At 50.2% G+C, this 25,346-nt stretch overlaps 1 protein-coding gene across 1 annotated transcript; it reads left to right on the top strand.

Moving 5' to 3' along the window:
• Positions 1-1,096: 1,096 nt before the first annotated feature.
• On the top strand, positions 1,097-25,346 carry ADGRG3 (adhesion G protein-coupled receptor G3). Its single transcript, XM_077898289.1, has 12 exons — positions 1,097-1,253; positions 4,846-5,020; positions 11,832-11,967; positions 13,446-13,592; positions 14,415-14,549; positions 15,100-15,139; positions 15,294-15,394; positions 15,529-15,641; positions 17,687-17,967; positions 18,161-18,254; positions 19,374-19,657; positions 22,176-25,346. Exons 1-12 carry the CDS (start codon positions 1,193-1,195, stop codon positions 22,286-22,288), a joined length of 1,680 nt encoding a protein of 559 aa, XP_077754415.1. The 5' UTR covers positions 1,097-1,192; the 3' UTR covers positions 22,289-25,346.

Genomic DNA, 25,346 nt, shown 5'->3' with positions numbered 1-25,346 from the left:
TCCTGCCTGGACACTGTGTGGGAGGAAGAGGCTGGGTGGGTCCTCAGACCCCCATGGTAGAGCATGTGGCGCACTGGCCCTGGAGGGGAGGGGATGCTGGGAGGATGCGCCTTCTTGGCAGGGTGTTCCTACCCTTGATCTTGCAGTGACCATGGGACCATGCCAAGGGCCCTGGCCTTATCCACAGAGCCACCAGATCTGGGGCCTGAGTGGTCAGCCCCTCCCCTTCCCTCGTGGCACTCCCCATGTGTGTCTGCTGCTCTCACTTCCTGTCTGGGCCACCGGTGACTGGTTGGATGATATGACAGTAATTGCACAGTACTGACCATCATAAAAAGATAATGGCCATGGCCACACCCAGTGGTCTAGACAATTCTACATACACAGAATAAGTTCTTTGCATGTCTGGGAGGCTCAGAGCAGCAGACAGCTCACCCAAGCTCACCCAGCCATGAAGGCCAGGGCAGATGTCAGCCCAGGCCTGACCAACCCCAAAGCCCATGCTCCTGCACACCCCATCCTGCCTCTCCCATTATCTAGCCTGGTCGGGGAAGGCTGGGGCCTACACAGCTGAGCCTTCTCTCTTCCGATGGTCCCAACAGACTTGGCCTTGATCCGACTCTTGTTCAAACCATAGGTATAAGTGAAGGAGCATGAGCTATCCGCATCCCTCTAGCCAGGATTGTGTCTGGCATGGTACGGATCTCCTCAAACCCCAACACGGCCCTGCCTGGCAGCCCTATTGCTGTATCTGCTTTACAGAGGAAGAAATGGAGGATCAGAGCGGCCCCCAGCTTCTGAGAGGAGGGTCTGAGCTAGGTGTGTCTGACTCCAAAGCCTGTGTTCGTTGCCATTCCCCAGGGGTCTGCGTGGGTGTGGAGGCCTCTGTGGCTGTTGGACCCCAACTTCACAGCTCCCAGCAGCATCCCTGGGTGGGCTCAGCAGCCCCCTCTGCAGGCTGTCACAGGGTAGGGTAAGGCAGGAGCACAGCCCAGTTCCCCACACTCACCTTTCACAACCCAGCTGATGGTGGCTGGTGGCAGAGCAGGAAGGCCAAGAAAGAGGCCACAGGAAGCTTGACGCTGCACAGGAGGGGGGGGAAGGGGGTGGGGGCAGGCCACACCACAGAGCCTGGGACCAGAAGGACACACAGACGCAGAACTCTGGCCAGTGAGGGCAAGACTGGCCAAGGATGGTGACACCCAGGACTCTGGGGGTCCTGCTTCTCTCGCTCCTCCTGCTCCAGGCCTCAGGTGAGCAGCTGGTTCCTCGTCCTCTTCTCCTGAGCTTGGGAGACCCAAGGGCAGAGGTGGGGACGGGGGTATGGGTGGGGGTGTCTAGAGCATATCCATCCAAGGAGTCCACCTCAATGGCCTCTGTACCTTCTCTCACCCTGTCCTCTGAGTTAGCTGTCATCCTGATAAACTCGGATCAGCCCTGGGTCTCAGGTATCTGGTGCTTCCCACAGAGCTCCCCCACTCCCCTGCTCTGGGCTGTGGCTGCCTGACAGACCTGGCTCTGGGACACAGTGGGCCCTGGACACACTCTTATCCAGGTGGCCTCCGAGAGTCTGGGGAAGGGGGTCAGGATGCTCTGGAGGCTGAGCCCAGTTGGGGCTTGTACTGTCCTTCCTCTCCCCTTTGTCTGGCTCCCTCCACCCTGAATCCTCCCCACTAGCTCCCCTCTCCTTGCCCCAGCAATGGCCTCCCAGCCCCCAGTTTCCCGAGCCCCCACCCCCACCCCCATGGTCAGCCTTGCACACAGCCTTGCTCTGATGGTTCTCCAGAGCAATACGAGGACTCCTGGCCTTGCCCTTGGCTGTCATTTCTCCTGGGAAAGCTGAGCCCACCCCTGGCCCACCTGGCCAGCTCTCACTCCCCCTCCTTGAGCCCTGTGGCCCCCTCAGGCAGTGGGAGTGCTCCCATGTCAGTGCCCTGGGTGCTCCTTCTGGTTTGCTCTGGATTCCGTGAGCCTCCCACCCCCGCCCCCTGATTGTGCCTGCCCAGCAGGGGGCTATGCTGCTTTGGGCGCCTGGACCAACCTCTTTGGGCTTCAAAGAATCTTCTCTTCAAATGTTGAGAGATTCAGCAAAGTGCAAAATTCAGTCCTTGGCTCATAAAAGAGGGTAATGGCAGAGCAGGCCGTCAGGCAAGCCTTGGCAGATCATGACCTCGATGACCGAGGGGCCACCGCTGGTCTCAGCAGGCATCCCAGGGATGCTGGGCCCTTCACAAAAGCCATAACTACACTGGTTGGGATTCAGGGATCCCCCCCTAGTGACCGAGTTTACCCTATGGTAATGCGGCTGCTCCAGCTGGGGCAAAGCGCCAACCATTTGAATAGTGCGAGGAGCCTTGAGAGTCGTACACATGGAAGTAAGTCTCCTTCTTTTGTGGACATTTATGGGTCACTCACCATTCATCTGTTGATTCATTCACTCAGTCCACACTGATGGGGACTTCCATGCTGTGCCAGGCCCTGTGCTGAGGAGGCGGTGGCTAGGGCACAGAGAAGCAGGCCCTTGGCGGTGAGCCGTAGGGAGGCACAGGGACCAACTTCCAGCCCACTCCCCACTCCAACCTAGATGGAGGGGCTCCCTGAAGGTTAGCTTTGGGGGCAGAGCAGGATAGGGGAGGGTAGTGCAGGTCTTCAGGTGGGGACTGACACCGTCCCACCCAGGCCCGGGTCAGACTCTCTCTGGGCTAAATGCTTTCAATGTCTTCAAAAAATAATCACAAAAAAGATATTTAATCATCTTTTCTGTACCTTCCAAAAGCTTCACATAAAGGACTGCACCAAAATTTCACGGCTGACTGGGAGGGAGGCTCTGCTAACACCGGTCAGGGTGCCACCTGCACCCAGCACCCACTTGTAACCCCTTGGGCACACAGAGCACTAGGGTTATCCAGAGAATAGGACCTCCCCAGCCATCCCCTCCTCTCTCTTTTTTCTTTCCATCTTCTTCCCTCTTTTCTCTCCTTCTTTCTCCTTCATTTAAAAAGCAAACATGGATTATATTATATACATGCTTATCCAGCATTTACTTCTTTCCATTAAACAGTGTCATGAATATCTTTTTTATTTATTTTTTATTTTTATTTTTTTTAATTTTTATTTATTTATGATAGTCACACAGAGAGAGAGAGAGGCAGAGACATAGGCAGAGGGAGAAGCAGGCTCCATGCACCGGGAGCCTGACGTGGGATTCGATCCCGGGTCTCCAGGATCGCGCCCTGGGCCAAAGGCAGGCGCCAAACCGCTGCGCCACCCAGGGATCCCCTGAATATCTTATTTAAAAAAAGATTTATTTGAGAGAGAGAGCATGCGCACATGGGGAGAGAGGTAGAGAGAAACCATCTCAAGCAGACTCCCTGCTGAGCATGGAGCCCCATGCAATTTAAGGCTCGATGTGGGGCTTGATCTCATGACCCTGAGATCATGAGCTGAGCCAAAACCAAGAGTAAGATGCTCAACTGACTGAACCACCCAGGCGTCCCTTCATCTACCCTCTTTAAAACTCATACATTTTGATCCAGAAATTCTTAGGATAGTAATGTTTTGTATGATTTCTTAACACAAGCTGACATAAGCAGTGTTGCTCAAAATAGGAAAATAAAAGAGTGATGGTCCTAAAAGTCCACCAACAGAGGACCAATTGAAAAAGCATTACAACACACACCTAGGGGTGTAGTGTGCAAGCGTATCAAGGAGAGAGATCAGTATGTGCTAATGTGAAAAGCTCTTCAAGATATCTTGCTAAGTGATCAGGTTCATGTAAATTTTCAAATGATTTACATCAAAATACCTGCCTATATATCAATAAGTTCCACAAAGTTGTGCAGTGAGCTGCTACTGGTGGCGAACTCTGGAGTGTGAGCTGGGAGCTGCAGGGACTTTTACTTTTCATTTTACGTCCTTGTGTATGGTTTTTAAAAAAACTGTGCATGTAGGAATTTTGTTGAGAGATAGGTAACTATGTGGATATACGCATACATCCAATGTGAATACACAAATACGTAAATAGTTTTACTATGAGATTCTCACCTCCCGGAGTAAATGATACTGGCTCTTTGAACACTTACTATGAGCTATATCCTTTATGTCTGTGGTCTCCAATCTTTCTCCAAACTCCCAAGGAAGGTATTATTAGTCCCATTTGACTGATGAGAAGATGGAGCATCATAGAGCCTAAGTAACTTGCCTGAGGTCACACAGGTAATAGTGACTCAAAGCTTCCATTCCATCCTGCACTGGTGAACTGATGGGGAACTGAATGGGAAGCCCCAGTCTGGTTTGTCGTCCTGGTACTGTCTCCAACTAGCTGGTGATCTTCCTCAGTCACTATGCTCCAGGAGCCCTCAGTTTGCTGTGTTCTCCTCTACCCCAGAAGGTAGCCTGTGAGGGTTATAATGAGAATGTGGGAGAATGAGGCAAACTGAGACAGAATATGCCCAAGGATTATACCATGAGGCCACAGTTGCAAGGGGTCTGGAATGTCTGATATGGAACAACTGTGGAAAGCCTAGCAGACTCCCTGAAGGAGACAGCAAAGGATAATAGGTCTAAAATATGAATCCTTTAATCTACAGAACCATGTGCCAAGCTCTTTGTATATATTTTCCCCAAAGTATCCTACTGAGCCTATGAAATAAGGGGGTCATATCTCCTTTTGCCTTGGAAACCGAGGCCCAGTGAGAGTGAGTCCAGCTCAAGTGCACCTATGGATGGAGCTGGAATTCCAGGCCACATCACCAGACCCTGAAGCCTGAGCATCTTACCCCCCAACCCCCTGCCCTTGCTGCCTCCCCACCCAGCCCACTCATACCTTCTGCATCCTCCCTTCAGGTATGGAAAATTCTAAGAAGGAACTGAGGAAAGAACCTGAGCAACCGAGAAATGTCTGCCTGGGGCTCATCAATAAGGGCCGGTATGAATCTTTCCACCTGGGGAATACTGCTAAGTGCTTTTCGAAGTGCACGCAGTCAAACACTGAAGACTGTGACCTGGAAAACTTGCAAAGGTAAGAGGGTCCTCTGAGCTAGGGCAGGAATCTGGGGTTCCTTTGAGGGTGGCAGGGAGGCTGGTATAAGGGACAGAGCTCTCAGCTGCTCCCAGCTCCTGAAAATACTGCTCTCATCTCACCTTTCCATCCTGTTGTTTGATATCCACATTCCCTCTGGTCCATTCACTGACATCTTTCTCATCAGGAGAAGCTGAGATCAATCAGTCCCTGTCCTACCACTGTGGAGGGTCAGACACGGGCCCAAATGATGATTCTAGAATGCAATCACTCAAGAGGGTGGACAAAGTGCCAGGTTAGCTCAAAGGAGGGACGCTGATCAAGGCTTCACAGAGGAAGCAACCCACGAAAAGACTTTAAAGACTACATAGGAGTTTTCTAGTTAGATCCAAACAATGTTAGAGAATAGGGCATCAGAACTTCAGTGAGTATTGGGGGATAACGACAGTGCTCTGAAATGTGAAAGGGTGAAGTCCTGGGGATGGGGGCAACAATGGGGAGATGGGTTGGGTAGGAGATAGATTAGAAATAAAAGCAGGAACCAAAGTGTGAAGAGTCGTGTAAGCTATACCAGCATGGAAGGGGGCAGAGCAAGGATGTATTTTAAGTAGAAGAAGAGCATGGCCAATTTTGCATTTTAGAAAGATTGCTCAGGTTTCAGGGAAGGACTTAAGGATGGTGATGCAGGAGGAGGCATGACCAGGTAAGATGCAACTAGAGTGGTCTGCGTAGGAGTCAAGGCTGAACCACTACCACCACCACCAATTAGCACTGTGAACCAGGAAAGGAAGGATGGATTAGAAATTTAGATGATGTAGAATCAATAAAACCAAGAGGCCAAAAATTTAAGAGACATTGGGTTGAGGGAGAAGAAGGGGTGTAGAATACATCTCTAAGAATCAGCTTCAAAAATATTTTTGCCTCTCTCCCCTCCCATCCACTCCAGTCAAGGCTGGCCATAATTCTAAGATACTCAAAACAAGTTCAAATTTGGCACTCAGTTGGGGATCCCTGGGTGGCTCAGCAGTTTAGTGCCTGCCTTCGGTCCAAGGCGTGATCCTGGAGTCCTGAGATCAGGTCCCACATCGGGCTCCCCACATGGAGCCTGCTTCTCCCTCTGCCTGTGTCTCTGCCTCTCTCTCTCTCTATGTCTCTTGTGAATAAATGGATAAAATCTTTAAAAAAAAATTTGGCACTCAATACATGTTTGTTAAAAAAAAAATGAAAAGTCTGTGTCCTCAGGCTCAGCGTTAGGATAGCAATCTGATTGACCTACCTAATTTCAGTGGCCTAAAAACACTGCCGTCCCCTCCAGAAGTTGCCTTCAGCAGCTTCTTAATTCTGGGAAGCTGTTCTGGGAGCTCCTTTTAGTGCTGCCTTATGGTGGGGAAAAGCATTTTGGAAAAATCAGGGGCTCTGGGGTCAGAAGATGTGGATTCTGTTCCCAAGTCTATCACTTAACCAAGTTACCTTCTTTGTCTTCACAACCCCATGAGGTAGGTCTGGTCATCCACCCATTTCAGCATATGAATTTGCAGGGAGAGTACAAACATTTCATCTCTAACAGGGGCTATTACGAATAAAGCTGCCATGAATATTTCCGTACATGTTTTTTCATGAACATATGCATTCACTTCTCTTGGGTAAATGCCTAGAAATGGAATTGATGTCAAAGGTAGACATACGATGAATTTTAGTAAACATTGCCAAGTTTTCTGTGGCAGCTGCATCAGTTTACACTCCCACTGGCAACATGTGGGAGTCCAAGTTACCCCACATCCTTGAGACACTTGGTATCACCATTTGTTTTAATTTTTACCATTCTGGAAAGGTTATAGTGGTATATCATTTCTTTTTATTAATTTTGAAAGCTTTATGAAGGTACAATGTATGTATCATCCAATCTATACATCATTAGAGTACAGCTGAATAATTTATTGTGTATTATGCAGGGCATGCAACTATTATGACAATCACTTTAAAAACACTTATATCAGACTCCAAAGCACCCTCATGCTCATTTGCAAGTAATCCCTCCTCACATACCCAGCCGCAGTCAACCACTGATCTGCTATCTACTTCACAGATTTGCTTTCTCTGGGTATTTTCTATAAGGGAATCATACAACATACTATCTCTTGAGTCTTGTTTCCTTCCCTTACCATGTTTTTCAATTATATTCATATGTTAGCATGTACCAATAGTTTGGGTTTTTTATTACTGATTAATATTCCATCATGTAGACATACTACATTTGTTTCTTTATTCATCAATTGATGGAAATTTGGATTGTTTCTAGTTTGTTGATTGTGAATAATGTTGCCGTGAAAATTTAAATTCAAATCTTTGTAGACATATGTTTTCATTTCTTTGGGGTAAATACCTAGGAACAGAATTGCTGGTATATCCGATATGCTTAGCTTTATTAAATAAATAAATAAATAAATAAATAAATAAATAAATAAATAAATAAACAAACGCCCAACAGTTCCTTAAAGTGTATAATTTGCTTTCCCATCCGCATATTTTAGTTTAAAATATAATCTAAAAAGGTACAGCTTAGTCCTATTACATTTTTGCAACATTGTCAGTCTTTCTGGTTATAGCCACAGATGAGTGTCAGTGATGTTTCGCTATGGTTTTAGTTTGTGTTTCACAAATGACCAGTGATGTTGAGCAACTTTTCACATGCTGCTTAGCCATTTGTATCTTTTATTTGGTGAAATGACCACTCAAATATTTCCCTCTTTTTTTAAATTGGGTTTTGTCCTCTCATTACTGACATTTAAGAATTCTTTCTGAATGCAAGTCCTTTATCAGATGTATGATTTGCAAATATTTTCTCTCAGTGTGTGTCTTATTTCTTTGTTTTCTTAATGACATCGTTTGGAGATCAATAACAATTTTGAGGAAGCCACATTTAAATATGTGTTTGTGTTTGATATCGTATCAAAGAAATGTTCATCCAGCTACAAATTTTCTAAGTTTTCTTCTATACGTGTATGTGGTTTTATTTATTTTTAAGATTTTATTTATTTATTCATGAGAGACACAGAGACAGGCAGAGACACAGGCAGAGGGAGAAGCAGGCTCCACCCAAGGAGCCCGACATGGGACTTGATCCCGGGTCTCCAGGATCACACCCAGGCTGAAGGCAGCGCTAAACCGCTGAGCCACCCGAGCTGCCCAAGTGTATATGGTTTTAGCTCTCATTATTAGGTTACATTTGGAGTTAATTTTTTATACACAGCATGAGGGATCCCTGGGTGGCGCAGCGGTTTGGCGCCTGTCTTTGGCCCAGGGCGCGATCCTGGAGACCCAGGATCGAATCCCACATCAGGCTCCCGGTGCATGGAGCCTGCTTCTCCCTCTGCCTGTGTCTCTGCCTCTCTCTCTCTCTGTGACTATCATAAATAAATAAAAATTAAAAAAAAAAAAAATTATACACAGCATGAGGTAAATGTCTAACTATATTATTATTATTACTGTTAATTTTTCCATTTGGATGTCTAATTGTTTCGGCACCATTTGGTAAAAAGAATGCTTTCTCCATAGAATTGCCTTTGGGAGGGCATTCCATTGATGAGCTAAATGGGAACTCCTGGATGGTCTTCTCCTTACCAAGATAGTAAACTAGAAACCAAAGTACATCCCTAGGGAGAACTGTAGGGCTTAATGCCGCCATGGAAGATTTGAGAGTTGCAGGGGTGGTGATGCCTACCTTAACTCCATTTAACTCACCAGAAGTCAGGTGGGTGGTGGAGAATACCTGTGGACTATCAAACACTTAATCAGGTGGTGAGTCCAATTGTAGCTGCTGTTGCAGAAGAATATGTTTCCTCGAACAAATTAACACAACTCCTAGCAATTGTTATGCTGCATGGCTTATACATTGTTCTCTATACCAATTTTCAAGGGCTTTTATTTTTACCTGGCAGGGCCAACAGTATACTGCCACAGTTTCCTCAGGGCTCTGTCAATTCTCATAATCTCTGTCATCATTTAGTTCACAGAGACCTTATTAATCTTGACACTACCGAGCATCACTCTCGTCCATTATATTGGCAACAACATGTTGATTTGATCTGATGAGCAGAGAGTAGCAAGTAGTTAAGATGCCTTAGGAAAACAAATGTGAACTAGACAATAGGAAATAAACTCCACAAGAGTTCAGGGGCCTATCACCACAGGGAATTTTCTGGGATTTCAGAGGTCTGGAGTACATCAAGTTATCCCCTCCTGGGTAGAAGGCGAGTTATTGAACCTCACACCACTTACAATTTTTTTAAAAAGGGACGGTGTGGAAAACACTTATCATGCAAACATGAACCAAGGATATCTGAATAGTTATGTTAATATCAGACAAAGAAGATGATGTTGAAATGGGTGTCAACTTTGTCATTGAAAATTCAGCTTTAGGGCAGGGCAGCCCCAGTGGCTCAGCGGTTTAGCGTTGCCTTCAGTCCAGGGTGTGATCCTGGGAACCTGGGATCGAGTCCTGCATCGGGCTCCCTGCATGGAGCCTGCTTCTCCCTCTGCCTGTGTCTCTGCCTCTCTCTCTCTGTGTCTCTCATGAATAAATAAATATTTTTTTAAAAAGTCTTTTAAAAAAAAAGAAAATTCAACTTTACATCTATGCCTTAGACTTTTTGGCTGTGTTACATTTCACAACTAAAATTATTTTTTATTTTATTTTTAAATTTTTATTTATTTATGATAGTCTCACAGAGAGAGAGAGAGGCAGAGACACAGCCAGAGGGAGAAGAAGGCCCCATGCACCGGGAGCCCGACGTGGGATTCGATCCCGGGTCTCCAGGATCGCGCCCTGGGCCAAAGGCAGGCGCCAAACCGCTGCGCCACCCAGGGATCCCTAAAATTATTTTTTAAAGTGCTCTGAGAACCAGATCAGCAAATCTTCCCTCAAGAAAGTGAATTGTGTTGTTTTGTGAGGCCAAAGAATTTTTAAATGCATAGATACATATATAGATACATATATATGTATCTATATATAGAGAGAAATACAATTAAATGTGTATATATATATATATATATATACAATTATAATTCACTATCTTATTTGGTAACAATGAAATCACAATACTTCTTTGTTTAGATTTTTAAAAGGTAAATAAAAGCTAGACTTTGTGTAGCTCAATCAATGGATTTTGACGATCTCATCTGGCTGTTTCTGATTGGCTGGTGTTCTAACTGCCTGCCCAACCTGAGCACATTTGCACATATTTGCATGGTTTACTCTTTACATTGTACAATGTTTTTTCTGTGGTTTCTCTGAGTTTCTTCTGTTGGTAGCTGCAACTGTTCAAAAGTGATATGAAAATACAAGTCTCCCTTTTGTCTCCCTGCCAAGCCCTCCATAGCTTATTCCTTCCAACACCAGTTCAGTTCCCATAAGTCATTTGCTGTTCAGTTCAGCCTTCAAAGGGCAAATTCCCAATATGCAGTTAGCACTCAATAAGTGTGAGTTGGCACTCCTGCCGCACAATTATCACCCTGCAGCTTGAGATACTTAGAGAAATGTATAAAGAAGATGTAAAGACCAATCAGTACATGAAAAGACACTCAACATCATTAGTCATTAGGGAAATGCAAATCAAAACCACAATGAGATATCACTTCACACTAGGATGGCTACAACTGCAAACAAAACAAGACAAAATGGGGCAGCCCGGGTGGCTCAGCGGTTTAGCGTTGCCTTCAGCCCAGGGCGTGATCCTGGAGTCCCGGGATCGAGTCCCACGTCGGGCTCCCTGCATGGAGCCTGCTTCTCTCTCTGCCTGTGTCTCTGCCTCTCTCTCTCTCTCTCTCTGTGTCTCTCATGAATAAAAAAATTTAAAAAACAAACAAAAAAGACAAAATGAAAAACGTCAAGCATTGGCATGGATGTGGAGCAATCAGCCCCCTCAAACATCAGTGGTGAAAATGTCAATTGGTACAGCTGCTGTGGAGAGCAGTTCAACAACTCCTTGAGAAGTTAAACATAGAATGACCATATGACCCAGCAATTCCACTCCTAAGTATATACCCCAAGGGATTCCAAACAAGTCTTCAAGCAAAAGCTTGGACTTGAGTACAAGCAGCCCTGTTCACAATAGCCAGAAAGTGGAAAGGACCCAAATGTCCATCTGTGGATAAATGTATCCACAAAATGTGGTCTAGTCACACAATAGCATATTATTCACCCATAACAAGGAATGGAATACTCACACATGCTTATGCAATATAGATGAATCCTGAGAATGTGAAAAGTGCAAGAAGCCAGACATAAAGACCAGATGCTATATAATTCCATTTATATGAAACTTCTAGAATAGGCAAATTCATAGATTAATGTTTTCCAGGGCCTGGGAGAAAAGAGGAAGGATGACTGCTTCGTGGGTATTGGGTTTCCTTCTGGGGTGATGAGAATGTCCTGGAACTAGATGGTGGTGGTGGTCACACAACATTGTGAATGTATTTAATGCCACTGCATTGGGTAGTTTAAAATGGCTAAAATGCTAAACTTTGTGTTATATATATTTTGTTACAAAAAAAGATAAACATATAAACTACTCAGAAGGACCACTGGCAGGAATCCCTCAGAACAGGCCCAGCTTGCTCCCACAACACCCTTCTTCTCTTGCAGTGATTCCAGGGTCCTTCCTTTAATATTCTGGGTCACACCTCCTAACCCAAGAGCCTGATGGTAGCTGCTCATGACATCTCTTCTCCTGACATCCAGGCTGGGGGCCGGGTGAGGCGGTGACATAGCCTGCAAGACCCTACCTGCCCCCTGACCCCTGGCCCTTTGCAGGTACTGGCTGAAATTTGAGGACCATCTGGTGGAGAGTCAGTCGGGCATAGTGAATATGTCTTTTTTGAAGGCTGCTGTCCAGAATGTCAGCACCAACATCTCAGAAGACCTGCTCTTCTCTCTGACGCCTTCCCAGGTGAAGCGTTCCCTATCTCTGTTGGCTAGTTCAAGCTCCATTTCCCTCTATTTGATAGCACTCTGTCACTTAGCTAATGGGTGCTAGCGTGTTGCTTGGATGGGTGGATCCTGGTGACAGATGACCCAGGATATGAGACTGTTATAACTTAGAAGGTCACCAAATTGAGAGTCCGGGTATCTGGGTTCCAGTCCTGGACTCCCCATCCCCCCACTAGGTGTCTTCCAGGAAATCCCTTCCCCTCTCTGGGCCCCAGAGCTGTCATCTCTGAGATGAGCTCTACGGCTTCTCCACGGTCTGAGGTTCCCTCCTGCTCTTCCTCCCAGGGAACACAGCTCCACAGCTCAAGGCACACTTCACCATACAGCAAAGGGCCAAATAGGCAGACTCTAGATTTATGCGGGTCTTGATTCAAATCCCAGCTCTGCCCTTTACCAGCCAATGTGATGTTGGGTGCATGACTAAAATTTTCTGAGTTTTTGTTGCTCCATCTGTAAAATGGTGACAATTTTGCCCACTTTCAAGGTTATGGGGGAGAACAAACAAGATAAGGCACAGGGAGTGCTGGGGGCAGGGAGGGTACAGCCTCTGTTAAGGAGTGAAGCTGAGGGTGGAAGCTCAGGTAGCAGGCAAGTTGGTACTTCTAGGTCTGTCTGGAAGAGGGGACATGAAAGATAAGACCTTTATTGATGTGACCCAAGCGGCTGAGCCCTCGGCATGTATCACCTGCTGGCCCCAGAGAACACCCCCGTGTCCTTTGAGAGGGGTCCAGACTGGGAAGGAGAAAGTTGGGTCCCTCGCGTCAAACCCTTAGCTCCTACTGTTCCAGCACCCATAGGAGGCCCTTGAGGCAGGACTTGGTGGGACCAGGTGCAGCCCCAGTGAACCAGTGAGGTCAAGAATGAACACATCACCCATGAAATTTATTTTACTCTTTTAACCATTGTTTGTTTTTTACAGAAGTTGTTGGGCAGGAATCACATTCCGCGTGAAGCTTTTGTATTTTCTGCCTCTGCTCTCGCTGTCTCTCTTCCTGCGGGCTTTATTCTTTCCAGTTATTCCCAGGTCAGAAGCCAGACACGTGACCCTAAAGCCCGGTGTAAGCACAGGGGCTGGCAGGATGCTGGCCTAATGTGCACCACAGCCAACCCTCCCTTGTACTTGCAAACTGAACTTCAACAGCCCACTTTGAGCCTGACCCTGACGGGCGGTCGCACAGGCACCGTTTAGCCCCATTCTCCATAGCAGGAAGACTGAGCATTCCATGAGGGCTGTGGCTTGTCCAAGGGTTCACAGCCTGGACAGAGCCAAGCCTGCAGCATGCCCCAAGGTGTCCTGCTTCTCAGAGTGATGCCTCTCTACCCAGTGCCTCAGTTTCCCTTCCCAAGTGGGGGAATGGCAAGAACACTGTGTTGAGGGCTGTGCTGAGGTTTGGAACCCTGGGGTAAAGATGGGAGCTCCGGGGTCTGTGGTTACAGGTTCCAAGGCAGATGACAGAGGATGAGCATGATCATCCCGACAGAGTCCGGCTGCCCAGGAGCCTCTTTGAATCCCTGCAGGGCAACAGGTCGGAAGTCTGGCTGGCCATCACCATCCTGGACATCGGTCCGGGGAATCTCTTCAAGGTGAGAAGAGGCCTGGTGGAGGCTTAAGGCAGCTCAGCAGGTCCATGTTTGGTTCACCAGGGACCTGTGCTCTAGCCTGCCTTCTCTGGAGTCTTCGCTGTGGGTCCCAGTGGGGATGGAGGAGGTGATGAGCCTCCGGGAGAGCATTTCTAAATCAGCCCGAGGTCGTCCCAGACTTCTGTCTCGGGAGTCTGTGTGCTGCAGACTCACACTGGTCACATACACTCAGACTTTTGGATCCCACACACCACTGTCCTTGGACTTGTATGTGTATCCCAAGCGTTCAGGTCCTCTTGTGCGCCTTGTGCATGTACGAACACGCATATTCTTTCATACTCCTGCTGCACATGCAATCATGTGTGTTCCTGTGTGATGTGTCCACACAAGCAAGCGTACCCCTGTTCTTGCAAATGTGCACCGGGCATGCATCCTCAGAGGTGTGTGATCCACTTGTGTATGTAGAGTGCACCATGAGTGTGGTGTGGGCAGGTGCTCACCCACCACAGGCATCCACCGCCCTCCATTTTGGACTCATCTTTCTTCTAGCCCTGCACTCTTCCAGCTAAGAGGGCAGAGAGCTGTTGGGTGCATGGCTTTGTGACCAGTTGGCCAGAGGGTAGGGCCCACTGTGATCCAGCCCAGGCAGGAGACTACAGGGAGTGGCTGGAAGACCATTGCCCATGACCCCTTCGCCCCCTGCTCCCCTAGCCACAGACTTTACTCTCCAGGCAAGGGCCATAGGTCCTAGAGGTTCCCAAGAACCCCAACAGCGTGGGTTGGGACACCCCCTTCTGAAGCCCATCTTTGCATCTCTCTCCACAGGGGGCCCAGCTCAGCCCGGAGGACAGCAGCCACGTGTTGAACAATCGCCTGGTGGGCTTGAGTTTGGGCCATATACCTGTTGGCCCGCTGGTTGAGCCTTTGGAGATCACCTTCTCCCACCAGCACCTACCCACTGTGAGCCCCCAGGCCTGGCAGCTACTGAGGGGCAGACAGGCGGGTGGTCACCCACAAGCATATGGGCAGACATGTGAAGGACTCTGCACCTCCCATCCTTCCACATCCACCCAGAAGAAGCCATTAAGACTATACACACAGTTGTGCCCAGGGACACATGCCACCTGTGCATAAATATCCACTTGACCCCAGACACCCTGCCACTCACGCTTACAGAAGTGCACACAGGACCTGGCAAACCCATGAGCACCCACACGGAATTGCACATCTGCCCACTTACACACTCTCCTAAAGGCATGAGTACATAGACATGCAACCCTCCCACCCACAGCCCCACACCATGTCCGCATGTCTCACACATGGATCCATGGTTCACCAAATGGTGCATTTCATGTTCCTGTGTGGCCTATGGGGTGAGCCTTGCTTTCTACCCAATGCACACTCAGGACAGGGTGGGGGGCATGCTGTCCTCTCCCTTCTCCTCCCCGCACTCTCTGCTCCCCTTTCCCAAGCTCCCCTTGCCTCCACCCTGACTCTTCTCTGGTTTCAGAACATGGCCCTCAGCTGTGTATTCTGGGATGTGACTAAAGGTAGGTAGGGAGGGGTGGGCTCCTTTGGGGGGCAGAGCTCTGCTGGTGGGGCCCCTCCCCTCCCTTCCTTCCTCTCTGTTCCCCTCCTCTCCGGTCTCTTCCACTTCCCCATATTCCCATATACTGTCTCATGTTCCCCTCCCTTCCGCTCCAGGGTCGACAGGACACTGGTCTTCCACGGGCTGCTCCACGGAGCTCAGAGCCAAGAGGACCATCTGCCGCTGTAACCATCTGACCTTCTTTGCTTTGCTGCTGGTAACAGCCCACCCCCTCCCTGATCCCAGCAGCTCTGGAGGCAACAAAATTTCCTGGCAGGGGCCAAGGCCTTTGGGATGTGTGGGGCCTGGCCTCCAACTGATGGGGTCCCGGTTTGGGGGGGTCACCCACAGAGGCCGATCTTGGACCAGGCCACCGTGCAAGCCCTCGTTCGCATTTCCCGGGCTGGCTGTGGAGCCTCTATGATCTTCCTGGCCTTCACTGTCATCCTCTACGCTGCCCTAAGGTGGGTGACTCCCCACCCCCACCCCACATCTCCTTCTTGTCCCCAAGGGTGAGAGCAGAGCAGGCTAGAAAGCACCCTGCTTGTGCAGCATTATTTACACTGATATCGTCTCCAAACCTTATTTTCCTCATCTATAAAATGGGGTTGGGGGTTGAAAAGTGTCAGAGCTATTTCAGTCAGAAGTGGCAGAAACTAAATTCACTTAAAATGGGGACTATGTGGTTCATATAATGGACCCACTTTAGGCATGGTTGGGTCCAGGGGCTCACAAGATGTCTCCAGGACTTGCCATCCCTCTGCTTCTCCCAGCTGCTTCCTCCTTTGTCAGCTGCGTCAAGCAGCTTCGGCACACTCAGGGGTCTTGGCGAGTCCCGGACTTGCATCACAGCTTCTCAGCTGTCTAGGCAACAGATTTTCTATATGAAGTTCCAGCATTGAAGTCTTTTTTCTTTGACATTTTATTTTGAAATAATTATAGACTAACAGGAAGTCACAAAAATACTGCATGGAGTTCCCTGGTTCCTTTATCCAGCTTTTCCCAGTGATAACATTTTATATAACTGTAGTATCACATCAAAACCAGGAACTTGACATTGGTACAGTGCTAGTAGCTAGAATACAACTTCCACAATTCTTTACATGCATCTGTGTGTGTGTGTGTGTGTGTGTGTGTGTGTGTGTGTGTGTGGTTCTATGCAATTTTATCCCATGTATATGAGAGCTGAGTTTTGCTGGTCCAACATGGACCATGCACCCATGACTGGACAGGTTACTGTGGTCAAGGGATGAATTACACTGATCAGCCAGGCCAGGTCATGTGCCTGCTTCGGGTTTGAGCTCACAAAGGGTCAACCTCACCCAAACTTCAGGGCTGAGAGCCGGAAAGGGTGTCCTCAGGGAGACCTAGGCTGTTTGCAGGTGGAGGAGTGGGTGCAGGACAGGCAGAGATCACTGTGGCCTGTGCTCAGGCTCTCTGGGTCCAGGCCAGGGCTGAGGATCCCCTAGGAACTGTCAACTTGAAGGAGCCTGCGGAGCAGCCCCACATCCCACCCCACCCTGTACCCCAGCCTTCTGACCCATGACTGAATTGGAGCAGCCCTGGGGTCTCCCAACCCAGTCTGGGGCCCACTCACTACCCTTCTCCATGTGTCTCTTTGCCTCTGTCACCTTTCAGCTGTGGGCTGTAGCCCCCATTTGCCTCACCCCTCCACTCAGACTTAACTATGAGTGTGAGCAGTGTCATTTCTGCCCCCAACCAAACCCGGGCCTGGAACACAGCCCCCACCTCCAGCAAGCTGAGCATGACTTGCCGGCCAGCTGCTCTGCTGGACCTTGTGAGCCGGGCTTGGAGCGCCAGGAGGAATCATCCCGGGCTGTCGAGGGTGGGCCCGGGAATCTCAGGTTAGGTGGACATGATCCCTCACATTTCTGTCTGGGAACCCTGGGCTCCCATCCCTCCAGTGAGAGCCCTCAGGATCTGATATGCCAGGAATGCAGAGTGGGATCTCTGCAGAGAGGGAGCGAGTCCCCGTCCCTCTCTGGGCCTCACCCACTACATCCTAGCCTCCTGCATCGGTGCAGGTCTATCCTCTCACTCAACCAATGCACACAGGGCCCCCTCCTGCCCTAGGGGAGGGAATGGGAGGGGGCTATGGTGCGCTGCAAGAAACCTCCAAGTCAGTCTGGGAGAAGTAGCATTCAGAGACAGCTTCCTTAGAAGGAAAGGCCCGGGGAAGTTTTGATGGCAGAGTAGGAGAAGGCACTGAGAGCAGAGGGCAGAAAAGCAGAATGCATTCAGGGACTTGCGGGGTGTATGGTTTGGCTAGAGCATGGAGTCGAGGGGCGAGGCCAGCAGGACGTCGACCCCCCCCCCCCCGCAAGTGCCCAGGAGAGAGTTCCTGAGCCTGAACCTGATGGCACTCTCACTCTGGCTGCGGGCAGGGGTGGACCAGAGAGGTGGGGTAGGGAGGCTGGGGTGCAGATCCTCCCCAAGAGAAGCCGCGGCCTGGCCTCCCACCACCTCTCATTGGCCCTTCTCACCCCAGGTTCTACCGGCAGAGGTTCAAGTCAGAAGATGCCCCCAAGATCCACGTGGCCTTGAGCATCAGCTTGTTTCTCCTGAATCTTGCCTTCTTCATCAACGTGGAGCGTGACCGTGTGCCCTTGGATACCGTCTGCTGGATCCAAGGGGCCATCTTCCACTACTTCCTACTCTGCACCTTCACCTGGATGGGCCTAGAAGCCTTCCACCTCTACCTGGTGGTCATCAAGGTCTTCAACACCTACTTTGGGCACTACTTCCTGAAGCTGAGCCTCGTGGGCTGGGGTAGGTGCAGCGTGGATGGGCAGAAAGCATGGCTGGCCCAGGGACGGACTGGAGTGAGAACTGCCTAGTGCAGAGCGGTGGCTCCCTCTCTCAGTCAGACTCAGGGCTTGTGGGGTGGGCAGCAGAGGGGATTTGGGGGGAGGGCACGCCAAGGGAGCCCCAGCAATGCCATACCTCCTGCCATTATGCACAGGCCTGCCCGCCCTAATCGTCATTGGCACCGGGAGTGCCAACAGCTATGGCCGCTATGCCATCTACGACAAGATGAATGGTACCACACTGCAACTGTGAGTGGTGGCTGTGGGAGCAGGGGTGACATCAGGTCCCTGGCTGCACAGATCTGGGCCAACGGGATGTGGGGATTACAGGGAATCCTGGAAAGAGAGACTGAGGAAGTCAAGGCAAAGGATCTTCCAGGTAGCTCATGGTCTGGAGGGGTAAACTGAGGACTGGAAGGAGAAAGTGCAAGGAGACAGGGGTTCTGAGAAGGGGAAGAGTGAGCTGAGGCAGGATGCCTTGCTCTAGCCTGGGCCATCACCAGCCCATATGGCACCTTTGGGTAAATTTTAAAAGGTATCCGCCCCCATTCTACCAACCTGCCATGCAGGCTCAGCCTGGTAAGTGGAGGGGGTGCTGGATTTCAGTTCCACGCGTCCCTTCAGCCAGATGCCCTTGCGTAGGACACAACCTGCCCAACGTTAGCGGCAGCCCTAGTTCTAGTGAGGTTCTGCCTCTGAATTGCCGTGTGGGCTAGCTCAGCCCCTCCCAGGGCCTCAGTCTCCTCATCTGTACAATGGGGGGGTGGTGATGGATGTGCTCTTCTGGGCCTTTCACCTTGCAGTGCAGGAAACGTGGGGCTGAGCTGAGCCTCCCCCAGTGTGCCAGCCCCAGGCCCGTGGCTCTGTGCTAAAAGGGGCTGGTGGGGTCTCCGTCCCGTCCCCGGAGCCTCACACTCAGGGGCCACGGGCTGGGGAGGTAACATATGTGCACGCGGTGGCTCAGGTGGGGACTGCAGTAAACCAGCAGTCACATACCCATCTACTGTCCCTCAGGAGGACATCCACAGAGCTGCCAGGTGGATGGTTTTACAAGAAAGGCAGAAATCCAGATGCTGATGTCAAAGCTCCCGCTTTTGAAAGGGTGGTCATTAATTCAATGTTTTACAACATAATGTGGGGTAAACAAAACGTGTCTTTGGGGCTAAATTGGCCTCTTTGCACTCGCTGGTCTGAAGAGATGGCAGACTGGAGCCTCCTGACAGCCCCTTCCCAAGAGAATGGAGGACTGGTGGGTGGCAGTGGTGGGGAGGTGTCTTTTTGGTCAGAGAATATCAGTTAGAGGAGATTACCTGGGGCTTGCTGGGCAGGGGCACTTCTCCAGTCCCAGTGGCCACCTACCTCCTCCAGGTGCTGGTTCCATGAGAAGACGGCTCTCTCTGCCCTCTACATCACTGTCCATGGCTACTTCCTTGTCACCTTCCTCTTCAGCGCTGTGGTCCTGGGCCTGGTGGCCTGGAAGATCTTCACTCTGCCAAGTGCCACAGTGGGCAGGGAGCAGGGGCTGAACTGGAAGGGCGTCCTCACTGTGCTGGGCCTCTCAAGCCTCGTGGGTGTGACCTGGTGGCTGGCCATCCTCACGCCCCTGGGCCTGTCCACCATCTATGTCTTTGCCCTGTTCAACTCCCTGCAAGGTGAGGCTCCTGGGCTGGGGAGGTGATGGGTTTCCTCATTGGCAAGGGGGGGTTTCGGGAGGATAGGGAGGGGACAAAAAACAGGATTCCACTCAGGCTGGCTCAAATCAAGGATACCGACTTCAAATATCCAGGGCTATCCCAAGGTCCCCAAGGCGGGAAGGCTGGCCGACCTCTTAGAACTGGTACCAGGGTCAGGAAAAGCCATCTAAACCGCAGCAGATACTTTCTTTCTCTGGAGCTGCGTGTGGTAACTCACCTTCTCTCTGTGAAAACTCCTTCCTTCTCTCTGTGGGCCCCTTCCTACCCACACTGCCAAGTGGCTTCTGCCATCCGATGTGACCTTCCCTATCTAGGGAGGGTGGCCTGATTCAGTCTGGTCCCTGTTCTTAGGAAAGTCCAGGGATGTCTGGGTGGCTCAGTAGATAACCATCTACCTTTAACTCAGGGCTGATCCCTGATTATCCCAGGGTCCTGGGACCAAATCCCACATCAGCCTCGCCTCCCTGCAGGGAGCCTGCTTCTCCCTCTGCCTCTGTCTCTCGTGAACAAATAAATAAAATCTAAAAAAAAAAAAAAAAAAGGAGAGTCCAGGATCGAATCAGGCCATCTTGGGCCAGGTGTCCATCTCTGTGCAACCAGCTGTGACCAGGGAGGCAGGATCATGTGACATCATGGCCAGATGATGAGGGCAGCCTGTCATCTGCCCCCTCCCCCGCAGTGTCCTTCCTCTGATATTTCCACAAGAGGGCAGGTGCCCAGGTATAGTGACAGCTCCCCCTTCCTCTTCACTCCTCACACTGTATCATGCATGCCGCTTTAAGAAGCATCCCAGCCTAAGAGAAGCCTTTGGGAAGGAAGCGATGAGGTGTGCTCTGACTCAAAGTCTTGCACTCACAAAGGGCTGGCTCCCAGAGCCTCATGAGAACGTGTGGCATCATGGTTTGGCAGCCCTGGGGACAGACAGACCCAGACCAGAGCCCTGGTTCCACTTACCACCTCAGCAAGGCCCTCGGACCCCCTAATCATCTTTCAAGCTAGGACAGTGTTGGTATTTTTCTCACCAGATTTTATGATGAGTAATCAAGCTAATGCTTGTAGGGGACCCCGTAGGCCTTCAGTATCATCAACTGTGTTAGGAATAACAGAGATACTCCCCAGGGGAGAATCATTAGTCCACATCTGGAACATCCCAGGGTTGGAGAGGGACACACCTTGAAACTAGATTGTATCATTGTTCTTCCAGAGGCCACCCTTAATAGTTAAGCCTGAACACTCGGCTGAGTTATCCCGACTCAGTGTGAGTGCCTCCATACAGCTCTCTCTTCCAAAATGCAACGACCCTTATTTTTTATTTTTTTTAAAGATTTTATTTTATTTATTTGAGAGAGAGAGAATGAGAGAGAAAGAGTGCTCACATGAGCAGGGGAGAGAGGCAGAGGGAGAAGCAGACTTCCCCGCTGAGCAGGGAGCCCAATGTGGGGCTCGATCCCAGGACCCTGGGATCAGGACCTGAGCCGAAGGCAGATGCTTCACCAACTGAGCCACCCAGGTGCCCCCCAACAGTCCATCATAGGGCAGCCCCGGTGGCTCAGCTGGTTTAGCACCTGCCTTCAGCTCAGGGCGTGATCCTGGAGACCCGGGATTGAGTCCCACGTAGGGCTCCCTGCATGGAGCCTGCTTCTCCCTCTCCCTGTGTCCCTGCCTCTCTCTCTCTCTCTCTCTCCCTCTGTGTGTGTGTGTGTGTGTGTCTCTCATGAATAAATAAATAAAATCTTAAAAAAAAAAAAACAGTCCATCATATACTTAAGTTGCCCTTGAGCGCTTCTCAATAGTTTTACGGTTGTTTCAAGTTGTAGTTTTAAATTCCTTTTAAGCCCCCACTGAGTTTTGACTTTTTGATCAATTTCTGTACTTACTAGAATTTTCACACCTCCCACCTTCCTGTTCTTCCTGCTGCCAGGCCTTCTGTCATAACCCTGAGTGGCAGGGAGAGCCGTGGCAGTGCTGGCTGCCTGAAAACGCCTTTATTCTGCTCTTTCCTTTCTTTTATTGTTTTTTTAAGATTTTATTTATTTATTTATTTATTTATTTATTTATTTATTTATTCATTCATTCATTCATTCATTCATTCATGAGAGACATAGAGAGAGGCAGAGACACAGGCAGAGGGAGAAGCAGGCTCCAGCAGGGAGCCCGATGCAGGACTCGATCCCAGAACCCTGGGATCACAACCTGAGCGGAAGGCAGATGCTCAACCACAGAGCCACCTGGGCGCCCCTGCTCTTTCCTTGCTGTGATAGATGTCTGCATATGAGATATCAAGGCCTCTGTTTTTCATTTCCAAGATTTCTATTTGGTTCTTTTCCAGGTGTGAGTTTTATTTTCACCCGGTTTTTCCATAAGTTCTTGAACTTTTGCAATGGAGCTATTTGTCATCTGGGAGCCACCAGCCAGGCTGCCCAGTGCCCCTGGCAGTCCAACCCCAGGCTCATCGAGGCCCTCTCCTTCCTGACAGGTGTCTTCATCTTCTGCTGGTTTGCCACGCTCTACTTTCCAAGCCGTGGTACCATGTCCTCTTCTTCTGGCACTGCCCGAGTCGACCAGGTCCACACCACGTCGCACGAATAGGAGACCTCCGTATGGTCAGGCTGGGAGCTGGCGCTACCTTCTGGACTCAGCTCTGACTCCCTGTGTGACCTCAGGCTGCTCCCTGTTCCCTCTGGGCTTCAGTTTCCATGTTTGTATGATGGGGCTGGGGTGGGAGGAGATGGGGACCAGGTTGGACCCACCTAGCCCCAAAGGTTCCATCTAGATACTTCTGTGGGTCCTAGAGTCCACAAATCCAGGATTGCAGGAGTCTATAACTTACAACTCTAAGACCCCTGGCAGCAGAGAGCGATGCCCCCCATCCCTACCTCCTACCTTCATAGCAAAGCAGCTTATCTCTGGCATTGGCCCCTTCCTGATCTCGCTTGGTAATAGGGGAATCTGTTGCTCACACAGCCCCCTGAAGGAGCCTAGCCTCTCCCCTCCCCTCCTCTTGCCTCTACCCTCCCACAACCCCACCTCTGGCTGCCTGTCTTCATCCCCTTAGGCACTGGGGCAGCTGCAGACGAGACCTTTGGGCCTGTCTTCATGGATGGGCTCCCACTGTTCAGGAGGCGCCAGCCCTCCAGCTATCTGTGGACACTGAATTTCAGGGAATGCCATTTATTCAGTAGCGGGTGTGATGCCACAAGCAGGCCCTCTCCCCACTCTGACTGCCAGATGTGTCCTGTCACCATGGGGTGGAGGGCAGATGGTCCAGGGCTCTGCACACTCATGGGCTCAGGGGCAGAGCAGGGGGGCAGCAGGCTGGGTTGAGCAGAGACAGGGCAGGTTCCCCCCCCCCCGCCCCCCCAGAATCTGAGCTCTAATCAACAGATCATCGGCCTCACTCACCAGTTTTCAGCCCAGGCTGAGCCTGACGCGGTTCAGGCCCTGAATAAATATCTGTCGGCTAAATAGATGGATGTGTGAGTTTGACATCAGCCCGACAGGATTCTGAGCCAGGGGAGTGTCTCAGATGCCCAGCTTGGGTATGTGTCACCTCCAGCGACCAGGCCTCTGTTTTGCAATATTGCGATGGTTTCCTCAGTAGGAAACAGAAGAGGCAGAGATAAGAGAGAGAGAGAGACAGAGAGAGAGAGAGAGTGAGTGAGACAGAGAGGGAGAATTAATAGGTAAACCAACGCAAAGAAAGAAAAAAAGAATGGGGGGGACAGAAAGACAGCAGTCCCCTGGCCAGCCCCACCACACGCATCATACCCCAACTCTAGCCATAAGTTCCTAACCACTGGGGCCCTCTCACCTTCCCTACTCACCCCTGTTCTTGCCAGTGTGCTTTGCCGAGGTGAAGCACCTGCTAGCAGTGAGAAGCCACTACTCTCAGACCATCCCCCACACCCCCCCATGCCCTCTCTTCTCCCTCCTCCCTCCTCCCACCCAGCAAACAGATGAAAGACAGGAAGGCAGGGGCCCTTGCTTTATGCAAGTCCTTGTGTTCCTGGAAGAGAAATTCTAGGGTGTGGACAATTGCAACAGTCGAGCCACATTATATCAGTTTTTGTGGACAAGCTTGGTGGGTTTGGGGACTTACTTTTATGGGCATCTATTTCTCACGCTGGAGGGGTGGGTTTCCTTACCCCAAAGTCTCAGAGTTTCTTTTTTTTAAAATATTTTATTTATTTATTCATGAGAGACACAGAGAGAGAGAGAGAGAGAGATTGAGAGAGAGAGAGAGGCAGAGACACAGGCAGAGGGAAAAGAAGGCTCCACACAGGGAGCCCGATGTGGGACTCAATCCTGGGTCTCCAGGATCACGCCCTGGGCTGAAAGCAGGTGCGAAACCGCTGAGCCACCGGGGCTGCCCAGTCTCAGAGTTTCTGAACACAAACCTGTGTGCTCCATAGCCGCTTCCGTGTCTGACAGGCCTGGGTTCAAATCCTGGCTCTGCTACTTAGGGCTACTTAGGGCTGTGTGATGCTGAGCATGTCACCTTACCTCTCTGAGCCTCAGTGTCCCCATCCATAAAATAGGGATCATTGAGTTCTTGCCTTGACCCGAGAGCATTAACTGAGGTGACAAAAAGGAAAGAGGCTGGTACTGACACAGCAGGAATTAGAAACCCCTGTGGCTTAAAGGAAGATGAGGTGGAATCTTTGTGTGATGCACAAGCCTTTGAGGCCTGTATGTGACATGGGAGGGTCCGAAGGGTTAAAGCTCCCTTCCAGATTCCTTCTACAGCCCTGCTAAGTGTACTGACCCCACGTAGGAGGAGAACATAGAAGCCCAGAGACGTCCAGCAACGTGCCCAAAGCTACTCTGTAAGCGAGGCTGACACAGAGCTGGGCTTCTCTGGGCTGCCCATGCTTCCTCCTAGAGCATTTCCTGGGTTCCAGAATTATTGCCTCAGCCCTGATCCCCAAGTCTCTAGGGAAACACTGGGCTCTACCTTTCCCGGTTGAATGTGGGGGCAACAAAACTACAGCCACCAAATGGGCTGGAGTTCCTGATGCAGATGGAGAGGGAGACGTGGTATTGTGTTTAATGGTGAGGACGTGTTCCTTTTCCACTGACTGTCTACCCCAGGGCGAGGCAGGGGCAGAGGGGCTGTGCTCCCTCCTTACCTGGGGTTACTGTAAAAGTGGCTCCGAGTGCCCAGCTGAGCACGTGCTAAGGTCAGGTGGAGCTCTGGCAAAAATGGCAGAGACCCAGTGCACATGGATGAGATTCCACTGTCACCGCTCTACCTAGTAACAATCTACTGCTGGCAGCACCATGATAAAAAGCATGGACTCTGAGGTCAGCCCGTCTGGACCACATTCTTCCTCTGCAACTTGCATTGGGCCAGTTCCTCACCTACTGAGCCCATAAAGTATAGCAGTAACTACCCCACAGAATGGATGAAGACTTCAGGGAAAGCCTGGCTGCAAGGCTGCCTGGTGTCTGGACCCCTGGCCCTGCAGAAAAGTGACTGAGCCAGAGCAAAGCTCTGGCCATTGCCTTATGAAGCTTGAGGTTGCAGTGGTCATCTGTGTGCCACAAGAAGGGCCCCCCATCATGCCCCCACGTCTCGTTGTTTCTGAACTTCTTTACTCCTTGTATTTTTCATTATGTTATAATAAATGTACAGGAAATAAGAGGA

This window comes from Canis aureus, chromosome 5, assembly GCF_053574225.1.
Source record: "Canis aureus isolate CA01 chromosome 5, VMU_Caureus_v.1.0, whole genome shotgun sequence".
Taxonomy (NCBI): domain Eukaryota; kingdom Metazoa; phylum Chordata; class Mammalia; order Carnivora; family Canidae; genus Canis; species Canis aureus.
The sequence above is the reverse complement of the archived record's forward strand: the minus strand, read 5'-3'. Positions and strand labels throughout refer to the sequence as shown.

Coding starts and splice junctions, on each gene's coding strand:
- ADGRG3 (XM_077898289.1), top strand. CDS start 1,193: ATGGTGACACCCAGGACTCTGGGGGTCCTGCTTCTCTCGCTCCTCCTG. Junction 15,140..15,293: donor ATTCTGGGATGTGACTAAAG/GTAGGTAGGGAG, acceptor CTTCCGCTCCAG/GGTCGACAGGACACTGGTCT. Junction 15,642..17,686: donor ATCCTCTACGCTGCCCTAAG/GTGGGTGACTCC, acceptor TTCTCACCCCAG/GTTCTACCGGCAGAGGTTCA.